Here is a 16,714-nt window from a genome sequence, read left to right as displayed (position 1 = left end):
CGGCTTTAGGGCAGAAATTCGCAATAAAAGGCTATTGTAGGCCGAGGTCCCACCCTCTCCCCGGGGATGCTGCCGGAGCTGTCCCTCGTCCCTTTGCTCCGCTTGCCGCGGCTCCCCGCGTCCCTCTGCTCTCGCAGCGGATCTCCTCTTCAACAGGGCACCAGCACGGCCAGTGTGCGGAGCCGGACCCCGCGTTGTCCGTGACCGCGGCTCTTCGCTGGGCAGCGTGGGGAGGCTGAACACCGCAAGTCGCGCAGCGACTCCGCACCGCGGCCCCGGTCCGTTCCACGGCGAATGGGGCAACAGGCTCCCCGGGCAGCCGCAACCACGTGGCGGGGCCGCGTCGCGGTCCGCAGCGCTCCCGCCAGCCGGGGCGGAGGTTCCGCGGGGCGCGCAGCGGCGCGAGAGCCCCTCGCGCCAACTTTTCTTCTCTTCTCCCCCTCCTCCGCCAAGACGCGCGCCGCCAAACTCCTTTTCCCGGCGGGCGCTCGTTTTGAATGAATGACTTCACCCGCGCCGGCCAACCGCCGCGCGGCCGTGCTTAATATTCATGAGGCGCCGCGCCAATGAGCGGGCGAGGAGGTTGTTTTAAACGGCGGAGCCCCGCAGCCAATCAGGCCGCTCTCGTAGGCAGCCAACGCGAGGCTGAGCCGCGCCGAGCCCCGCGTCGTGCCCTGCGCTCCAGCTCCTGTCCACACTCCCGCGAACAATACAGGTACGTGCAGCCCCGCCGCAACTTTTCGGGGGGCGGCTGCCCCCTGCCCGCCCTGCTGCCGCCCCGCCCTGCCCCTGCGCCTTCACCCCTCTGCTCTGCCTGCCCCGGGATTTTTTTTTTTTGTTATTATATTTTTTTTGTTTTCTGTTCCTTCCTCCGAGTTTTTTTATTTTTTTTTAATTAAAAAAAAAAAATCGGGAAAATCACCCAAAACTTTCTTAGCCTCTCGCAAGGGTATCGGTGGTACTGGGGCAGATGCTGCGCGCAGCTGGCGGGGCGGCGGACAGCGGGTGAGGCGCAGCGTTTGCCCCCCGTACTTTTCTCCTGCCCCACCGGGAGGTCCCCCCCGCTGCGGTGGGGACCTGTCCCCAGTGTAGCCCGGTTTCTCCCCGCCGGGCTCCCGTGCCGCCGGGAGTAATATGGCTGGTGCAGCAACTACACCGGGACTAACTCTTCTTCTCCCCCGCATGGGCAGGGATTTTTCTCTGCCGCCTCCTAATGTCGCACGGCAAAACGCGCGGCGCCCTCGGCTTTTATTTGCCCCCTTCCCCTGGGTGGGCTTGGTGGGTTGGCGGCGGTGGGAAAGTTGTTGGCCGTGCGCAATGCCGTGCCCGCTGTTTATTCTGCATTAATATGGCTGTCGCTTTAGCATCTGACAGGGATAAACCCTGCGCGCTGCGCCCGTGTGTCCCGGCGAAGCAGTTTTTTTCTCGCTGCTGCCGCCTCCAAACACCCCCGATCCTTTCGCCTCTGTCTCCGCTGCTCTTCCCCTACCCGAAAAGGTGTCTCTGGTGGGGTTGCGCCCGCGGCGGGGCCCTGTATCGCCTCTTCCTCGCGCCGCGCCGCCCGTGCTGTGGGCATTAATATGGCTGGCGCTGGAGAGCCCCGGCGAAGGGAAGAAAGACGTGTAAGCGGCATAGGGATGGGGAGGGGAGTCGCGGCGAGGAAAATCTCCTTCTCGACGCCCCGCAGGGGGCTCAAACCTTTCGCTTTCGCCCCGGCTTCTCTTTCCCCACCACCCCGTGCCCTCGGCCGGGCGCCCGGGGGCCGCCCTGGGGCTCTCTGTACTCTTTTTCTGGCGGCGCGGAGGAGCGTAGCGGCGGCGATAATGGCTGCACGGGAGCCTTTGTTAGAGAGCGCTGCGCTAGGCAGGGGCCGGGAGGGGGGGTGGGGGCGCCTCCCGCCCGCGCCCCGGCCCCGCCGCCCTCGCCGCCCGGCGGGGGGCCGAGCGGGGAGCCCCTTCTCGGCGGGGGCGGCGTTTTGGCGGGGACGGCGGCCGGGGGCGGCGGGCGCGGGGGGCCGAGCGCGGCGGAGGGGGAGCGCGGCTTTGTTCGGCGGCGCGGCGGCGGCGCTGGGAGAAGCCATCTTAGCGAGCGGGGCCGGCCCTGGGTGCGGAGCGCGGCCGCCGCCGCTGCTGCTCCTGCTGCCGCTCGCACAGTCCGCCCGGGGCCGGGCCGGCGCCCCTGGCCGCCGCCCGGCCCCCCGGCGCCCCCCGCCCGCCGGCTCGTCGCATTTCAGGGGCACTTTCTTTCATCAGGAGGCATTTCACAAAATGGAAGATGAATTATTGGCGTCTGGCGGAGCCGCCGCTGCCCCCTCCGCCTGCCGGCCCCGGCCCCGCCGCAGGTGCCCGCGCCCCGCGGAGCCTGGCGGCCGCGGTGACCTTGGGGGGGGAGAAGATGGCGGGAGGAGAGCGGAGCGGAGCCCGGGCCGGCCGCGGCGGGCCGCTCGCCCCCAACTTTGGGAGCAAGTGGTGGCTCTAGCCCCGCTCCGCGCTCCTGCCTCGCCGCCCGGTCCCCGGTTTCCGCGGGTTTTCTCTCCCCTGCGCAGGGCTCGGGGGTTGAGCTCCGGCAGCGGCCGGGGCGGGAGAGGGCAGTTTAAAGACACTTTTGCTGCACTTTGGGGGTTAATAGATGTAATTAAATATTAACGTTGTGCCAATAAAAATTAAATTTTAAAATGCCTAAGAAGCTGTAAATAGGAAGTATTGCTGCTTTGTTTTGTTTTGTTTTCTTTTGTTGAGGGAAAAAAAATACAGAAGGGGGGGAAAGAAATACAGCCCGAAAGTTAGCATCGTCCTCTCAGTGACTTGCTAATCACATCTTTGCACTGACCACTGTGCCTCTGAACATGTCACTTGGTGGAGCAAGAGCAAGTGTTCCTCACCTTGCGGAGCTCTATGGGTCCTCTTATGTTTAAAACTGTCCGTTATTTGCAGTCCTTCTGTAAAAGGTTATGCGCTTTTACTGGGGGGGACTAATCTGTCCTGCCGTTCTGCGTGGACAGCAGCTGCTAACGTGAGCTCGAGCTACTCCAGGGATAAGTCATAGCCTGGTACTGTGCATGCCACTCAAGCCCCAGCATGGTAGCCAACTAAAACAAATATTTTATGTTAGTTCATATATAACTCTTAATGGGCAGGAGTATGTGTATTTAATAGCCTGTCTCCAGTCTTTGGGCATGATGTAAATATGTATCAATGTAAACCTTAAATCCGTGACCAGTTTCACTTGGCCCAAGTCTGCAACCCAAGTGTCAAGGAAAAATAGTTTAAGTTTCTGTATTTGGGATGGTAAGAGGTATTGAGGGGGAGAAAGGAATGCATTACTGGTGGGACATCACTTCAGGGCATGGTGGCATATATACATATAAATATATGCACAGCATGTGTGTATACACACCGATGTATATACATTCATGTATATATGCATTCACTTTTTTTCCCTCCTCTTTCCTACAGAGTCAAGATGGCTAAAGGTGATCCGAAGAAGCCCAAGGGCAAGATGTCTGCCTACGCGTTCTTTGTGCAGACATGCCGTGAGGAACATAAGAAAAAGAACCCAGAGATTCCCGTCAACTTTGCAGAGTTTTCTAAGAAGTGCTCAGAGAGGTGGAAGGTACCTTAATTTGTGACTTCCCGAAGGGATACCTTCTTGTGGTGTCTGCTAGGATGAGGTGTGTGTGTTTGAACATGAAGGGAGCCGGTGCTGTTTTGGTCGGTGTGCAGTTTTTGTCAAGGTGTCCTGGTTATTGAGCGGGTGCTGCTGGCTCCCGTAATGATTGTGAAGGCTTCAGCCCAGTGTATCTGCCCATTAGGTGCTTCCACAGCAGCCTGGCCTCCTTGCCTGTTCTCGAGCAGTGCCCTTCAGCAGCTGCGTCCCTCCAGGCCTGTGTCCTCAAGAAGGACTCTGACTGTATGTGTTTCTCCCATTTCTGTTGCTTCTCTCTCACTGAGTATGCCAGCTGTGGCTGCGGTCACTGGTACAGGACCTTTGTCCCCAAGGTGGTCCAGCTGGAAAACAAACACATTCTGAAACTCCCCTGTTGAATCAGTATGTGTTGGCTTATTAAAGTTTGCCAGCTATTGAACAGTTGGGTAATCACAGGTTTGGCGTGTTGTTTTTTGGGTTTTTTTTAGACCATGTCAAGCAAGGAGAAGGCTAAATTTGATGAAATGGCAAAGGCTGACAAGGTACGATATGATAGAGAAATGAAGGACTATGGACCAGCTAAGGGTGGCAAGAAGAAGAAGGACCCCAATGCCCCAAAACGACCACCGTAAGTAGCTTTCAGGCATTAAATGAACAAGTATTTTGGTTTGTTTTTACGCCCTGTAACACAGCTGATAGGTTTCCATAAAGGAAGTAGACGGGGCATACTGTTGGTATAGCAGTATTGGTAATCATAGGTTACTGATACTGTCTTTTGAATCTTGTAGGCAGCTTGTAATTTTGATCCTGTAGAGTACTAACAGGAGCTGTCAGTACTTGGTACTGAGTTTAACTCCTGGTGGTGGAAGATATGAAAGTGACTGGATTACAGTGAGACTTGTGTATTTAAAATGGAATTGAGTGGGGGGAAGATAGATAACACTTTCTTAAAAACAGCATTGGGCTTAAAAACAGCTGCAGGTCTGGGCCTCAGTAAAATCAAAATGTTTTTAGGATTGTGTTCTGTTGTGGATTTATTTTTTTAAAGTTAAAAAAAAAAAGTATTTCTGTTCAATGTGTGAGTACACGTGTGGATGTTATGGGTGAGGGACAGAGGAAGGGGATTCTCCCCCAGGGAGCTGCTGTGATGCTGACTGTCCTCTGGTGCTTCTCCCCAAGGTCTGGCTTCTTCCTCTTCTGTTCAGAGTTCCGCCCCAAGATCAAGTCCACAAACCCTGGCATATCCATTGGGGATGTAGCAAAGAAACTAGGTGAAATGTGGAACAACCTCAGTGATGGTGAAAAGCAGCCTTACAATAATAAGGCAGCTAAGCTGAAGGAGAAGTATGAGAAGGTAAGGCTAGTTTTCACTTGTCTCTTCTATACTGGCTCGGGTGTTGACGCGTTTCTGTAACATAGACTCAGCTAAGGTGGCCCCAGCATCATGAGCTTCTCCGGCTTACAGACGTGTTCTCATTGTGCTGTGTGCTACATACCCGAACTTTGTGTATGTTGGGACGGAGTAGGTCAGAGAGCTGCAGGCGGATTCCAGCGAGGAGGGACAGCTTCCCCTCGGTGCCGTGCAGCAGCAACTGCTCGTGTTGCCCCAGCGAAGGGTTTGCTGTGCTGTTAAGGGAGCTTTGTCCTGTTAGCAGGAAACGTTTGAGAGGCTGGGTTCTCTTTTCCTCCTCAAATAAATAACTGTGAACACAGGGTTCAAGGCCTCCATCATCTGGAGGCAGATGAGTGTGCTGAGGTGTCTGCATCCTTGTGTGCTGGGGTGCTGCTGTGTCTCCTTTTGGGGGTGCAGCTGTGGACGGCCAGTCCCTTTACATTAACACCTGCTGCTGTACAAATGCTGTGTGTGTTTGCTGCTTAGAGCAAATTAAGACATCCCCTTGACTTTGCAGGATGTTGCAGACTACAAGTCTAAAGGAAAGTTTGATGGCGCAAAAGGAGCAGCAACCAAAGCTGCTCGGAAAAAGGTAGAGGAAGAAGACGAAGAGGAGGAGGAGGATGAAGAAGAGGAGGATGAAGATGATGATGATGAATAAAACTGTACAATACTTGTCTCCATGTGAATACCATAGAGTAGGGGAAACACCATAAATGAAGCACCTCTTATTTGAGATGGTGTCTTTTGCCCTTATTAGGCTTAATTAAAGAAAAAATTCGGATTCCGATCGCGTTGTAGTTTCTAAAAGTGCTCTAGAAATTGTAACTGGTTTACATGAAGTGGCCATGGGTGTAGTGAGCACCCTGAAACTGTATCAAAGTTGTACATATTTCCAAACATTTTTAAAATGAAAAGGCGCTCTAGTGTTCTCCTAACTCTGTGCACTTTGCTGTTGGTGTAACAAAGCATTTAAAAATGTTTCAAGCATTTTTTTAATTTGTAAGGTGGTGTTACTATATGGTTATTGGCTAGAAAATCCTGGGTTATAAACTGTACATATCTATAGTTTGTAAAAACTAGACAGATTCTTGTGGTACATGCTTAGGGTTATGATGCCTTAGAGGAGCTGTGATGACTTGGAAAGGCTGCACGTTCCCCGGGGTGCCATGGCCCAAAGCATGCACTGCGAGGGTAGATCTATTTACAATACAGTGGGCGTCCATTTAGCTTAAAGTTGTCTTTCTGTATATAGTGAAATAGCATTCTGCTGCCATTCTTAGTTGTGGAAGGGGGTTCAGCTGGCATGAGAAGTGTATGGATTTTTTTAGTTAAGTGCGGTAGTTTTTAAACTGAAACTGTAGACATCTCTTCATCGTCAACTAAGTGAAGAGCCAGTGCAGCAACTGAAGTTCAAAAACACTCTGTACTTAAACGAATTTGCAACGTTCTGTTTTTTTTGTATGTTTAGAATGCTGAAATGTTTTTGAAGCAAAATAAACAGTATTACATTTTTAAAACTGTTCTTGACAACACTCTAAATTTCTGGTTTAAAAGGATCTTAACGACAGCAAGAGGTTCATTTTGAAGTCTGTGGCATCCCTCAGGGCTGGTGACTTAGGAAACATTCTGACTCAAGGATTAAAAAATAAATAATAAACTAATAAATGGTGGCCAGCCAAAACTGGCTGAATTGAAAGAGATGGCTGCTCCAGCTAATATGCAATCGTAACTGTTTATGGCTGAGTGGCATAAGATGCTATGCAAGTTTGAACTTTATTACTTGAACTTGGGAGCCTAAATGAACATTCATGACGTAATTGTTTGTTTGTGTGTGTATATAGCAGCACTCAGAGATGCAGAGAAAGGTAGGTGGCTAGGAATGAGGCTGACACCATGGAATAAGTATAAAAGCATAGTTTGGATTTCTTTTTTCAGTTGTGTTGGGTAAATTTATAGCCCAAATGCATTGCTGTACATATTAAAATGTGCCTTTTTTGTCCTGTGTTAAACTGTTTCGGACTTGTGTTTTTTTCTAGCATCTTAATTCATGGCAGAAGCCAGGTGCCCAGTCTAACTCCCCGCTCAAGTAGGAGCGTGGCGCAGGTACTTAGTCTGTGTCCTTTCTCTAATGATGCAAGTTTTAATAGCAATTGGGTGCTGTGAGGTGGGCTGGGGGAGCAATGCAGGTGTCTCCCCCTTGGTGACCAGCTGGCTGCGTTGCAGTTGTGTCCTCTTTCCAAATCCAAGCTGAGGATGTTTTGCAGCTCTGGAAAGGGAAAAGCAATACCTGGTCGCTAGCTGGTGACTCTAACCTTGTTTTTCCTTAGAGTGGAAACTGCACAAACCTGGAGAACTATAGAACCGGTGTTTCCTTGGCAGCAAGGAGGAGATGGGGTGTGAGAACACTTGCATTACTAGTAGGTCGAAGATGTGAGCTGCTGTGTGCAGCTGACTTGGAGGACAGGGTAACTCATTAGTGTCAACTGTGGGTATGGGCTGCTGCCACCCCTTCTTTTGAGCCAACCTGCACTTTAATGAGGGCCAGGCTTCCAGGCAGTAACTATTTCTAATGTGGATAAAACTGCTTTGTTGCCTAATTGGATAGCACATCTGGCTTCCCGTGACTTCTCAACGACCATAGTAGCTTGGCAAAAGTCTGATCTAGTGTTGAGGTGGACTAGGACTTTAAAGAAAAACTTGGTATTGGATGAAGCAAGCTAATAAACTTCTGTGAAATGTAGCAACATGTGGCAACTTTTTAAAGGCTAAGTTATTGTTGGATCACTCAGAAATAGTTTTATAATTGTTTAGTTATGGCAATTCTTAGTGTCTTTAATGCACAAAAAAAAGTGTGAAATTTGCCCCCATGTTATGGGAAGTTGCGTTTTAAAAGCCTCAATAAAGCTGCATCTGGAAAAGAAATAGGTACCTTTGTATTTGCTACCCTTCCCACACATCTTCTAATGCAAGGGGGAAGACTGGAGATTGCAGCACATGGAAATTTGAGGAAGTGGTGGGGCAGAAGAGAAAAACTATGGCATCATTTCAGGAGCTGTAATGCTGTTGCTATTGTCTAGCTGGCAAAATCTCCCCTTAGCCACATATGGGAATTAGTGTAGATCACTGCTGCGCAGATCGAGCTTGGCTTTGAATTAACTGCTAGTGAGCTGAGCTCCTATTGATAGTATTAGCAAATAAGAACTAGAGCTGACAACTCTTTGTCTTCATTATATTGGAAATCTATAGAGTTGCAGAGCTTGATTAAGGTCTTGGACCTTATGGTGTGCTACCTATTCCTGCTCTGCAAATTCCTAAAATATGGCATGCCCTGGGGATGCTGTTCAATACAATGCTGGTGCAGGATGCCAGGGACTCAATGAACATTGCAGATGTAGTGATATTTCTTCCTCCAGTGCTCTGCCATTGATAAACACCATAGTGTGAATGTGTATAAATATGACATGATTTTGACCCCCACCAGTAATTTTTGTGTTCTGAGATGTCAGCTTGAATATTGGGAAGTGTTTAGTTTCACCCAACTCCATTTTTTGATGGAACACCCTCCAAATGTTCTTTCTCTGCTTTGAAATGCTTGTGATGCTTCAGAGAAGACATCTCAGCTTGGGGCTGCTGTACAGCTAAAACTTGTAGTTTGAATTTAGTCCCAAGCCAAGCAGAGTAAATATGTCTTTTATTAACTCCATTATATGTAGGGAAGGGTAATGAAAAAATAGATTTGGGGAAAGGGAGGGAAGGAATGAAGAGAGACTCTTCCTTGCGTGAATTTGACAGCTGACTGCGAGACCCCTTATGTTCCCAAAATGCAAAATGTGATTTCTTGCGTTCCCCCATCCATGCCGAGGCAGGCTGTGAGGGCAAGGGGCTCAGTTAAGAAGGGACGGTGACGATATTGCAGCTGTTGGAGCCTGCTCACTGCTGGGGTGACAGAGGATAGCTGGATTGGGTGGTGTGGTCCCTCTGGATGCCTTGAACAGTGGCAGAGATGCGAAAACTTCAGCTCAAAGGAAAACATTTGCCGGTGCTGATGTGGGGCAGAGATGGGTAGAGGCAGGCAGGGTGCTGCCTGGTGGCACTGACCCATGTCGTGCAGGTCATTTCCCATGGTTGGTAGTGTTTGATTTGTACTCGAGATTATATGTAGCCTTGAGAACACAGTTGCTACCAAAATGCACCACATCCCTCTGAAATCAAACCAACTGGGGAGCGATGGGATGAATGGGGCTGGTGAGCTGCCTCTGCTGAAAATGAGCCTGGCAGCCCATTAGCGTGACCCAGGGAGGCAGAGTGATGCTCTCCTGCTGCTCTGTAGCCTATACGTTTCTGAACTCAGTTGAAACGTGGTAAATATTTGGTGTGAGCTGAAAGTGAGCCCTGAGATTAGAGGGAGGGCTGTGGGGGAGGGACTGCACTGGGAAAGCCTCACTGCTGGTGTGGGGTTAGCTCACCGCAAGCAGTCACAACAAAAACCGTGCTGCAGGATGGTTTCCTACTGCTTGTGTTGGTGCCTTAATGCATCTGTGGGGAAGCAGTGCATTAATTTTTCTGTAATAAAATTAATTAAAAATCTTAGTGCAAATGCATATTGAATCAATTAGCAGTGAAGGGCTGCAGCTCTAATAGAGGTCCAGAGGAAGGTGCCAGTCTGCTTTGGGGATCATACTGGGGATACAGGCAGAGTCAAAACACCTCTCTTATCTGCTCCCTTTGAACGGCTGACTTTTATATAGTTTTATTCACTCTTAATAAGCCCTGCAGGAACAGCAGTGAGGTGCAAGGGCTTCAGTTGGCTCTGGCTCAGGCAGTGGCAGGTGAACAGCTTTTTGCTTCCAGCCTCCGGCACAATCCTGGCAGCCACTTCGAGTTTGTTTTCCCTCTGCTCACTCAGGCTGTTGTTCCATGGGTGGAGAAACACCCCCCAAAGTAAGCTCTCTTCTGCTGAGGGTTTTGGGAAGCAGAGCTTGGACCAGGAGAAGTGGCCAGGATGGGACCTCCCTACTGGCTTTGCTGGGCTGAGAGCAGGATGCTGTATTTACAGCTGCAGGATTACCCTGCCGTTCGCTTTCTGACAAACCCCACACTCTGCTCTGTGAATGTGAGCCCAAGCTCACTAGCCTCTAAGAGATAATGGAAGGAACTGGGGCAAGTGACATATTTATTTCTTTCTGCTAGAGCTGCACCAGATTTGAATGCAATAAACTGAATTGCAAATTGCAGCTGTGCTGCAAAACAAAGTGTGCTGGAGACCCCATTACCAACCAGTTGCCCTCCAAACATGTTTCAGCTTGCAGGGGAGAAGGGACCAAATAACCAGCATGCCTGACAGGGGGGTTCATGACTTACAAGGTGTCTTCATCCGTTTTTGGCAGGCTGGGCTCTGGTGGGAGTGTTGCATGTGCCTGCCTGTGCTTGGGCAACATTTGACAACCTGTGTTCAAAGTGCTCTGCAAACATCTTGTCCTTCTGATAGGTCTGATACGTACATGCTAAAGTAGGATGTGGATGAGGGGTAGTTCCTTGCCTGTGCTAACAACCTTGATTGGAGTTGTCAGCTGCTAAGGGCTTTTCCCTAAGTGCCCTCCAGCACCTGAATCCCTAATTTAGGCAGGAGAAAGCAGCCACAGCCCTGCTAGAGCTGCCAGCTGCATCTCCTGGGTGGTGAGTACCTCCTTCTTGTGTTTCTGGATGTGGCATGGCCTCGCAGAAACACTGACAAAGTAGCTAAAATAGGTTTAGTCTTTGTGCTAAGCTGTGAGAGAAAAAGTGACCTGCCTGGGATGGGAGCCTGGGTGCTGTGGTGGGGCTGAGACCTTTGGAGGCTGGCATGCATGGAAGCAAATCCTTGTCTTGTTGAGGTTGAGAGATGGAACCACATTAATTGTGGTAAGGGAATGCCTATCCTGTAACTGTGTCCCCCAACACGGGTGACTTCATGTCCCTGACTGAATCCAGCAGCCAGGAAAATCACAGCTGGGAACTGCGCGTTGCTGTGGGACTGTGTGTTTTTGATGGTGTTTGCTGTATTGACTTTTGAGTCCCTGAAGTGCAGAATGCTGCTGCTCTGCCCCCATTCCCACCACCTCGTCTCGCTTCTGTCGGGGTGTTCCCCGCGGAGCAGGAGCAGCCCCTCTGTGCGGTGTCACCTGCTTGCACACGCTGCTGTGGCCCAGCTTGTGTAAGGAGGGAGGCAGGTAGGATGCAACGAGTGATAGAGTTGCTTTTTCTTCCCAGCCCCCCTTGTTCTAAAGCTCCCTTAGGTATTTCAAGTCAGAAAAATTATTTTTTAAAAAATATTACTCAAACATGGCCTGGCTTTGTTGTTGTAAGAGTTTATCACTTGTGTTTTTAACTGCTTCTTCGTGAAGCTTAAGATTTGCTTTATGTTAGTTTAGACAATTCATACATGTGGAAGGGTGAAGTGGTTTGAGGGATTCCTTCCCACAAATGCCTCTTGCCTGCTGCTAATTGCTGTGTGATTGCTCTTTTACTATGTGTTACCTGGGATGTGCCTGCAATAATTCATGGTCTTGCAAAAGAGGTTAAAAAATGGTGGGAGCAGGGACAATTTGGTCTACAGTTTTCTTAAGTGTGTTGGTCAGGTTTTCTTCTCTTTAGCTTAAGAGCTCAGGCTGGGGATCTTCCCTGGGTTTGGCTTCTGCAACTGCTCAAGGTATTGCTACCTGCAGCTCCTGGCAGAGGTCGCTCCCCAGTAGCGGGGAAAGCAAAAGGAAACATGTGCTGATCCTTCTAGGGCCTTCTTGTTATTTCATTGCTTCATATAGTAATTAATTTTTGCAAGCTACTGGGAGGTTTTTCAAACAAGCTCAAAGATCAAGGTGTCAGTAAAAGTCTTGAGGAGAATCTTATTCTACTCCCAGACAAACCCCTGGAATAAAAACCTGACTAAACAGCTTTAAACTGTCTAATTAAACATCTTTCACTCCTCACTGTCGCTGGTGTTTCATTCCTTGGTGATTACCTGCCAGAGAGAATTGCCTAGCAAAAAAACATGCTAGACCAGACCTGGTATTTTGAACCTTGAGGGTGACTTGCAAAAGGTCTTCAATGGTTTTGGACATAAGAGGACTTGGCTTTGTTTTCTTCTGTTCCCCTTGTAGTGCTTTGTCTGGGCAGAAAGCAAAGGGGTCTCCCTTATGGGTTCAGTGCTTTGCCTTTCCCGTAAACACATGATTTCACATCTGTGAGGAGCACCAAGAAACACTCTTGCAAACCCAGGGAGGATCACCCTTGATGCTCATTGTTTACTGGAAGGTGATATCTTAAAAAAACAAAATCACTTTTCAACAGTTGTTCAGGCTGATCTTTCCAAGTATGAAGTGGAAAGCAGCCCCCAGACCCTACAAATAGATGTCTCTACAATGCTCATTTCCAGGTGCCATTTCACAGATCTTTTAGCTTTTAAAGACCCATTTCTTCACCTGTGTCATGTCCTCCTCTCCTGCCACTCCTTGCCTCAGCTCTCCCTCTGCCCAGCTGGGATGGGGGCAACAAGAGGAGGGGACACCCTGGCCACAGTCAGCAAATTGGACCCAACAGCTTATTTGAGGTGGCATAACCTATTATCGAATGTTGAGAGCAGGCTGACCTGTGTCTTCCCACTAGATGGGTGCATTACAGGAGGTGTTCAGCTGGTGCGGGCTGTTGCTCTGTGCCGGCTCAGACCACTCGCCGGTGCCGTTCCCCTGAGATTTTGTGCTCGTGATGGCATTGGGATGAGGGTGGAGGCTGTCACGATCCACGAGCCGCTGCTGGCTGGGAGCGTGCCGAACCATCCGGTGCACATGGAGCTGCATGGTCACCGTGGAGGTGGGAAAGGGGAGTGGGAGGGGTGTGGGAATCCGGGTCTGGAGCAGACAGCATCCAGCCTGCAGGGTCTCTCCCTGTGCTGGGCACCATATGGTGCTGTATTTCACAGCCGTCCCTGCGAGATAAGGTTCAGCAGCTCGTAGAGATGAAAGGGAATGGGTGGTCTTCAAAATATTTGCTGTTGCTTATGCTTCTTGTGGAGATGGTTATGGCCGATGAAATCTGTCAGCCTGTACCGCAGCCATGCTGGGTTTCTGTAGCGTGCTGCTTAGCCTGGGAACACCTTCTTGTGGCAGGGAACAGGAATTGGCTGCTGTGGGGTGACATAAGGTGTTAATTAATGTGTGGACAGCAAGTTCCTTCATAATATATTATCATCCTGCTAAAGATGAGTTTCCTTCCCTTCAGAGGTGCTCTGGTAGGGTCTCTTCCCCATTTACCCCTCCCAGGCTGTGCTGGGCTCTGGCTCTCGCAGGAGGTGCCGCACGGGTGCCTGGCCACAGCCTCTCCCAAAGTGGAGATGCAAACCTTGTGAGCTGGAGCAGCATTGCCTCCGTACCCACAGTGCAAGGGAAGCGAGAGCTGCCCTCCTGACACAGACATGGGTGCTCGGGCAGCCCCAGGGGAGGGTCTGTGGGGGCAGCCCACCCTGACGAGGGCTCAGGGTGCCCGTGGTGAGAGAGGGGATCCTGCCCATGGAGCTGCTGGTTTGTTAGAAGCTGTCTCCTAAATATGGACATGATTATTTTTGTTTATTTCTTTGCTTGCTCTGGAATCTTTGCGTTTCTTCCCTTAATCCGGGACAAAAATCAGCGGTGCCCTGTGTGCATGCGACATGGCTGTGCACAAGCTCCCTTTGTGACTTCTTTCTTTCACAGGGGAGAAACGCATTCAGGAAGAAGCAGGGCTCTGACAACAGGAATCAAGTGTTTCTAAATATGGACATCCCTTTTTGGACTAAAAAGTCTTTTTTGTACCATGCATATTTCCCCTGTTAATCATTTCCTTTTGTTCCTTGCAAACTTTGGTCCTCCAATGTTATAGAAGGAATTATAGCTGCTCTGTTTGTAAACTTTCCTTTATGATACATGAACTGGCTTCTATGTTAGATGAGTTTGCTGGATTTTCTTTTTAATGCAGTTGGAAGGGCCAGTGCACTGGTTACTCACCCTTGGCTTTTCCTTTTTTTATTTTTAAACAGTCATATTTGGCCTCAGCCAATCTTGAAATATTGGGGATTTTACAGGCCATTGAGCTTTGCCTGGTCCTATTCACCGCTTTTGTGTCACACTAATTGGCTTGATAAAGAAGAGCCTGAGCTCTGTGAAGTGCTTCTCCTCCAAGGTGAAATGTGAGATGGTGGGGGGAAATATTCAGATGTTCACTAGCAGTTATGCGGCTGGATAATCTGAATGCATCAGAAATCAGCTAGAGCTCAGACAAAGTAGGGGATTAGGAGTCTGAGATGGGTGAGCGGGGCGGACATCTGGAAGCCTGCTGTTTAGCTTGTCTGCTGGGGTGGCTTGCGTCTTCATTATATGGGTTATTCACACCGAAAATGAACGGCGTGCTGGCATCGTGGTTGCTCTCTGTAGACGTTGTCTGAAATAACAATTTCTGTTGTTATTTACAGAGCACCCCACCCTCCCCAGCAGAGCTCTGTGTGTTCAACACAAACCCAGTCACCAGCGCAAGCAGCCCAGGAGGAGCTCACCCTCTGAAGCTGGAGGGACATACTCGGGTTTTGCATGCCGTTGTTTGCACACCCCGCTGCTGCCTGCCGCTTGGAGGTTTTGGGGAGAAATATTGCATGTACTTGTGGCTGGTGTTATGCAGATGGTAGCTGCTCGGGCCCTCCCTTGCGTGGTTCTCTGTGTTTTTAGGCAGGTGCAGTACTGCAGAGTGCAACAGGAAAGCAAACACATGGGAGAGGAGGAGAGAAACCAAACTTGGGACTTCTGAACCTTTCCTGTGTGTGGGCCGTGGTTCTCCCAAAGCTGAGCCCATTGTAATAGCACAGGGCTGCTCCTGCTGCAGACAGCGCTGTCCTCAGAGTCAGCGTCACCTCCTCAGTCCTGCTGTCCCTCCCCCTGTCCTGCTGTGGGCATGAGGACGTGGCTCAGGGTGCAAAACTGTGTGTGGAGTGGGGACAGGTGCTTGGTGTTTTTTTCAACTCGTATTTCCTCATCAAATGAAAAATGCTTTTGCCTTTTTGAAAACACAATACTGGAGAAGGAATTCTAAATATGTTGTGAACAGAAATAGCCAAATAGTGATTTGTTTTGCTTTTGTTTTTGCCCAAAAAGTTGCATCTTTACCAGCCCCTCAGCACGTGCTCTGTTTCCTCCTCCACCTCCCGCACTTTGCTTTGCTCGTGTTTCCATCCCCTTCCCAGACAACCTGCCTTGGCAGCTTCAATTTTGGCCACAGCTGTAACGTACCGAACCAGCCTTGCGGTGCTCCCACGGAATACCCACTGCTGCCTGGACAGCAGCAGCCTGCCCGCGGGTGGGGAGCATCGCATGGAGAGATTTGGGACAGGTGCCTTGTGCAGGTGGGATTCCCACTCTGCCTCATCTCTGGCAAAGCCAAAGTGAAGCGGTTTAGGGGAAGTTAAGGTGGGGACCTCCAGGTAATAAAATGTACACCCTAAAGCAGATACGAGAGCTTGGCAGTGCTTTGGATCATGCTTGGGATGATAAAAGCAAGGGAATTTTTAATTAAAAAAAAAAATAATCAGTGCAGCAGAAGAGAGGCAGGTGCCAGAGCAGCAGAGACCTGGGCAGGGCATTCATAAATGGTGGTTGAAGAACACACATGCCAGTTGCTGCTGGACATGATGCCCCTGTGAGTTAAAAGCTGGACTGAGGAGTGAGCCCAACGCAGCCATGCAGCAGCATCCACTGAAAGCGCTGACTCTGTGAAATGCACCTGTGTTGTGTTAAAGATATGCAAAATTTAGGGAAAGAAAGCAAGCACCATCTTTCCATTTTTTTGTGGACCACAGGCCTCTCAGTGCAGTACTGATGGCCAGCAGCTCCTGTTGTGCTACCTCATTTTTATCATTTATTTTGGGAAAACTGCTTTTTCTTTTCTGGGGGGACCTGATGGGAGAAGAGCTGAATCCCAATGGATGTTGGCAGCGTTTTTGCTTTTTGAGTGCCTTTGTGCCCTAGTGGGGTTGAAACGTGGGGAGCCGCTGCTGGGAGCGATGCGCGAGCGCTGGGAGGTGCAGGGACGCACAGGTAACGCAGCTCATGTGCTCAGTGCCAGTGTACCTGAGAGCCCGCCTCTGGGTCTGTGTCAGCAGCCGTGTTTGGCTGGGGAGAAGGAGGGATGGAAAAGTGGTACAACTTCTCTAGGGTCACCTGTGGGCCCCCTGGATGCCAAACCTATGCAAGCTGCATATTAAATGCTCCTTTTCACACAGATAGGAGGAGTGCTTTTCTCCTGAACCGTGAGGCCAGAAAAGCATTTGTGTGCTGTGGGTGGACTTCAGCTTATGAGACTTGTGTGATTTATTTTTTTTTTTTTGCACAAAGTGCAGTTCTTGCTCCATTTTAATGTAATTTTTGAGAAGCGCTGGCAGTGCAATGCATTGGAATTTCACCATGCTTTGGGAGACCCCAGGGCAAGGACAGGGCACAATGCAGCTCCCCGCTGCCCTTCTGGGCTGCCAAAGCCCTTGCTACAAGGTAGAGGGGTCCATGTTTGGGGGAGGCCTTGAGCACCGGGTCAGTCCTGGCAGCTTTCACAGCGGATACTCCTGCAACCAGGAGCCGCTGGGAGTTTGCATTTCCCTTGTCCTCAGCCCTGAAGAAAGCCTAA

General features: G+C 50.2%; 1 protein-coding gene across 1 annotated transcript; it reads left to right on the top strand.

Annotated features, from left to right (window-relative positions):
• The first annotated feature begins 566 nt into the window (after positions 1 to 566).
• HMGB3 (high mobility group box 3) lies at positions 567 to 7,050 on the top strand. The gene is made up of 5 exons (XM_065077835.1): positions 567 to 715; positions 3,456 to 3,612; positions 4,134 to 4,273; positions 4,825 to 4,999; positions 5,556 to 7,050. The coding sequence occupies exons 1-5, from the start codon at positions 567 to 569 to the stop codon at positions 5,697 to 5,699; spliced, it is 765 nt and encodes a 254-aa protein (XP_064933907.1). The 3' UTR covers positions 5,700 to 7,050.
• The last annotated feature ends 9,664 nt before the right edge of the window (positions 7,051 to 16,714 follow it).

The sequence above is a fragment of the Columba livia genome, chromosome 12 (assembly GCF_036013475.1).
Source record: "Columba livia isolate bColLiv1 breed racing homer chromosome 12, bColLiv1.pat.W.v2, whole genome shotgun sequence".
NCBI lineage: Eukaryota > Metazoa > Chordata > Aves > Columbiformes > Columbidae > Columba > Columba livia.
Note: the sequence above shows the minus strand (reverse complement) of the source record. Positions and strands in the feature narration are given on the sequence as shown.

What these genes read in the sequence shown, in the direction of transcription:
- HMGB3 (XM_065077835.1), top strand. Translation starts at nt 567, where the DNA reads ATGAGCGGGCGAGGAGGTTGTTTTAAACGGCGGAGCCCCGCAGCCAAT. An exon ending in CACTCCCGCGAACAATACAG is followed by an intron (nt 716 to 3,455) that starts GTACGTGCAGCC and finishes TCTTTCCTACAG; the next exon opens with AGTCAAGATGGCTAAAGGTG. An exon ending in AATGCCCCAAAACGACCACC is followed by an intron (nt 4,274 to 4,824) that starts GTAAGTAGCTTT and finishes CTTCTCCCCAAG; the next exon opens with GTCTGGCTTCTTCCTCTTCT.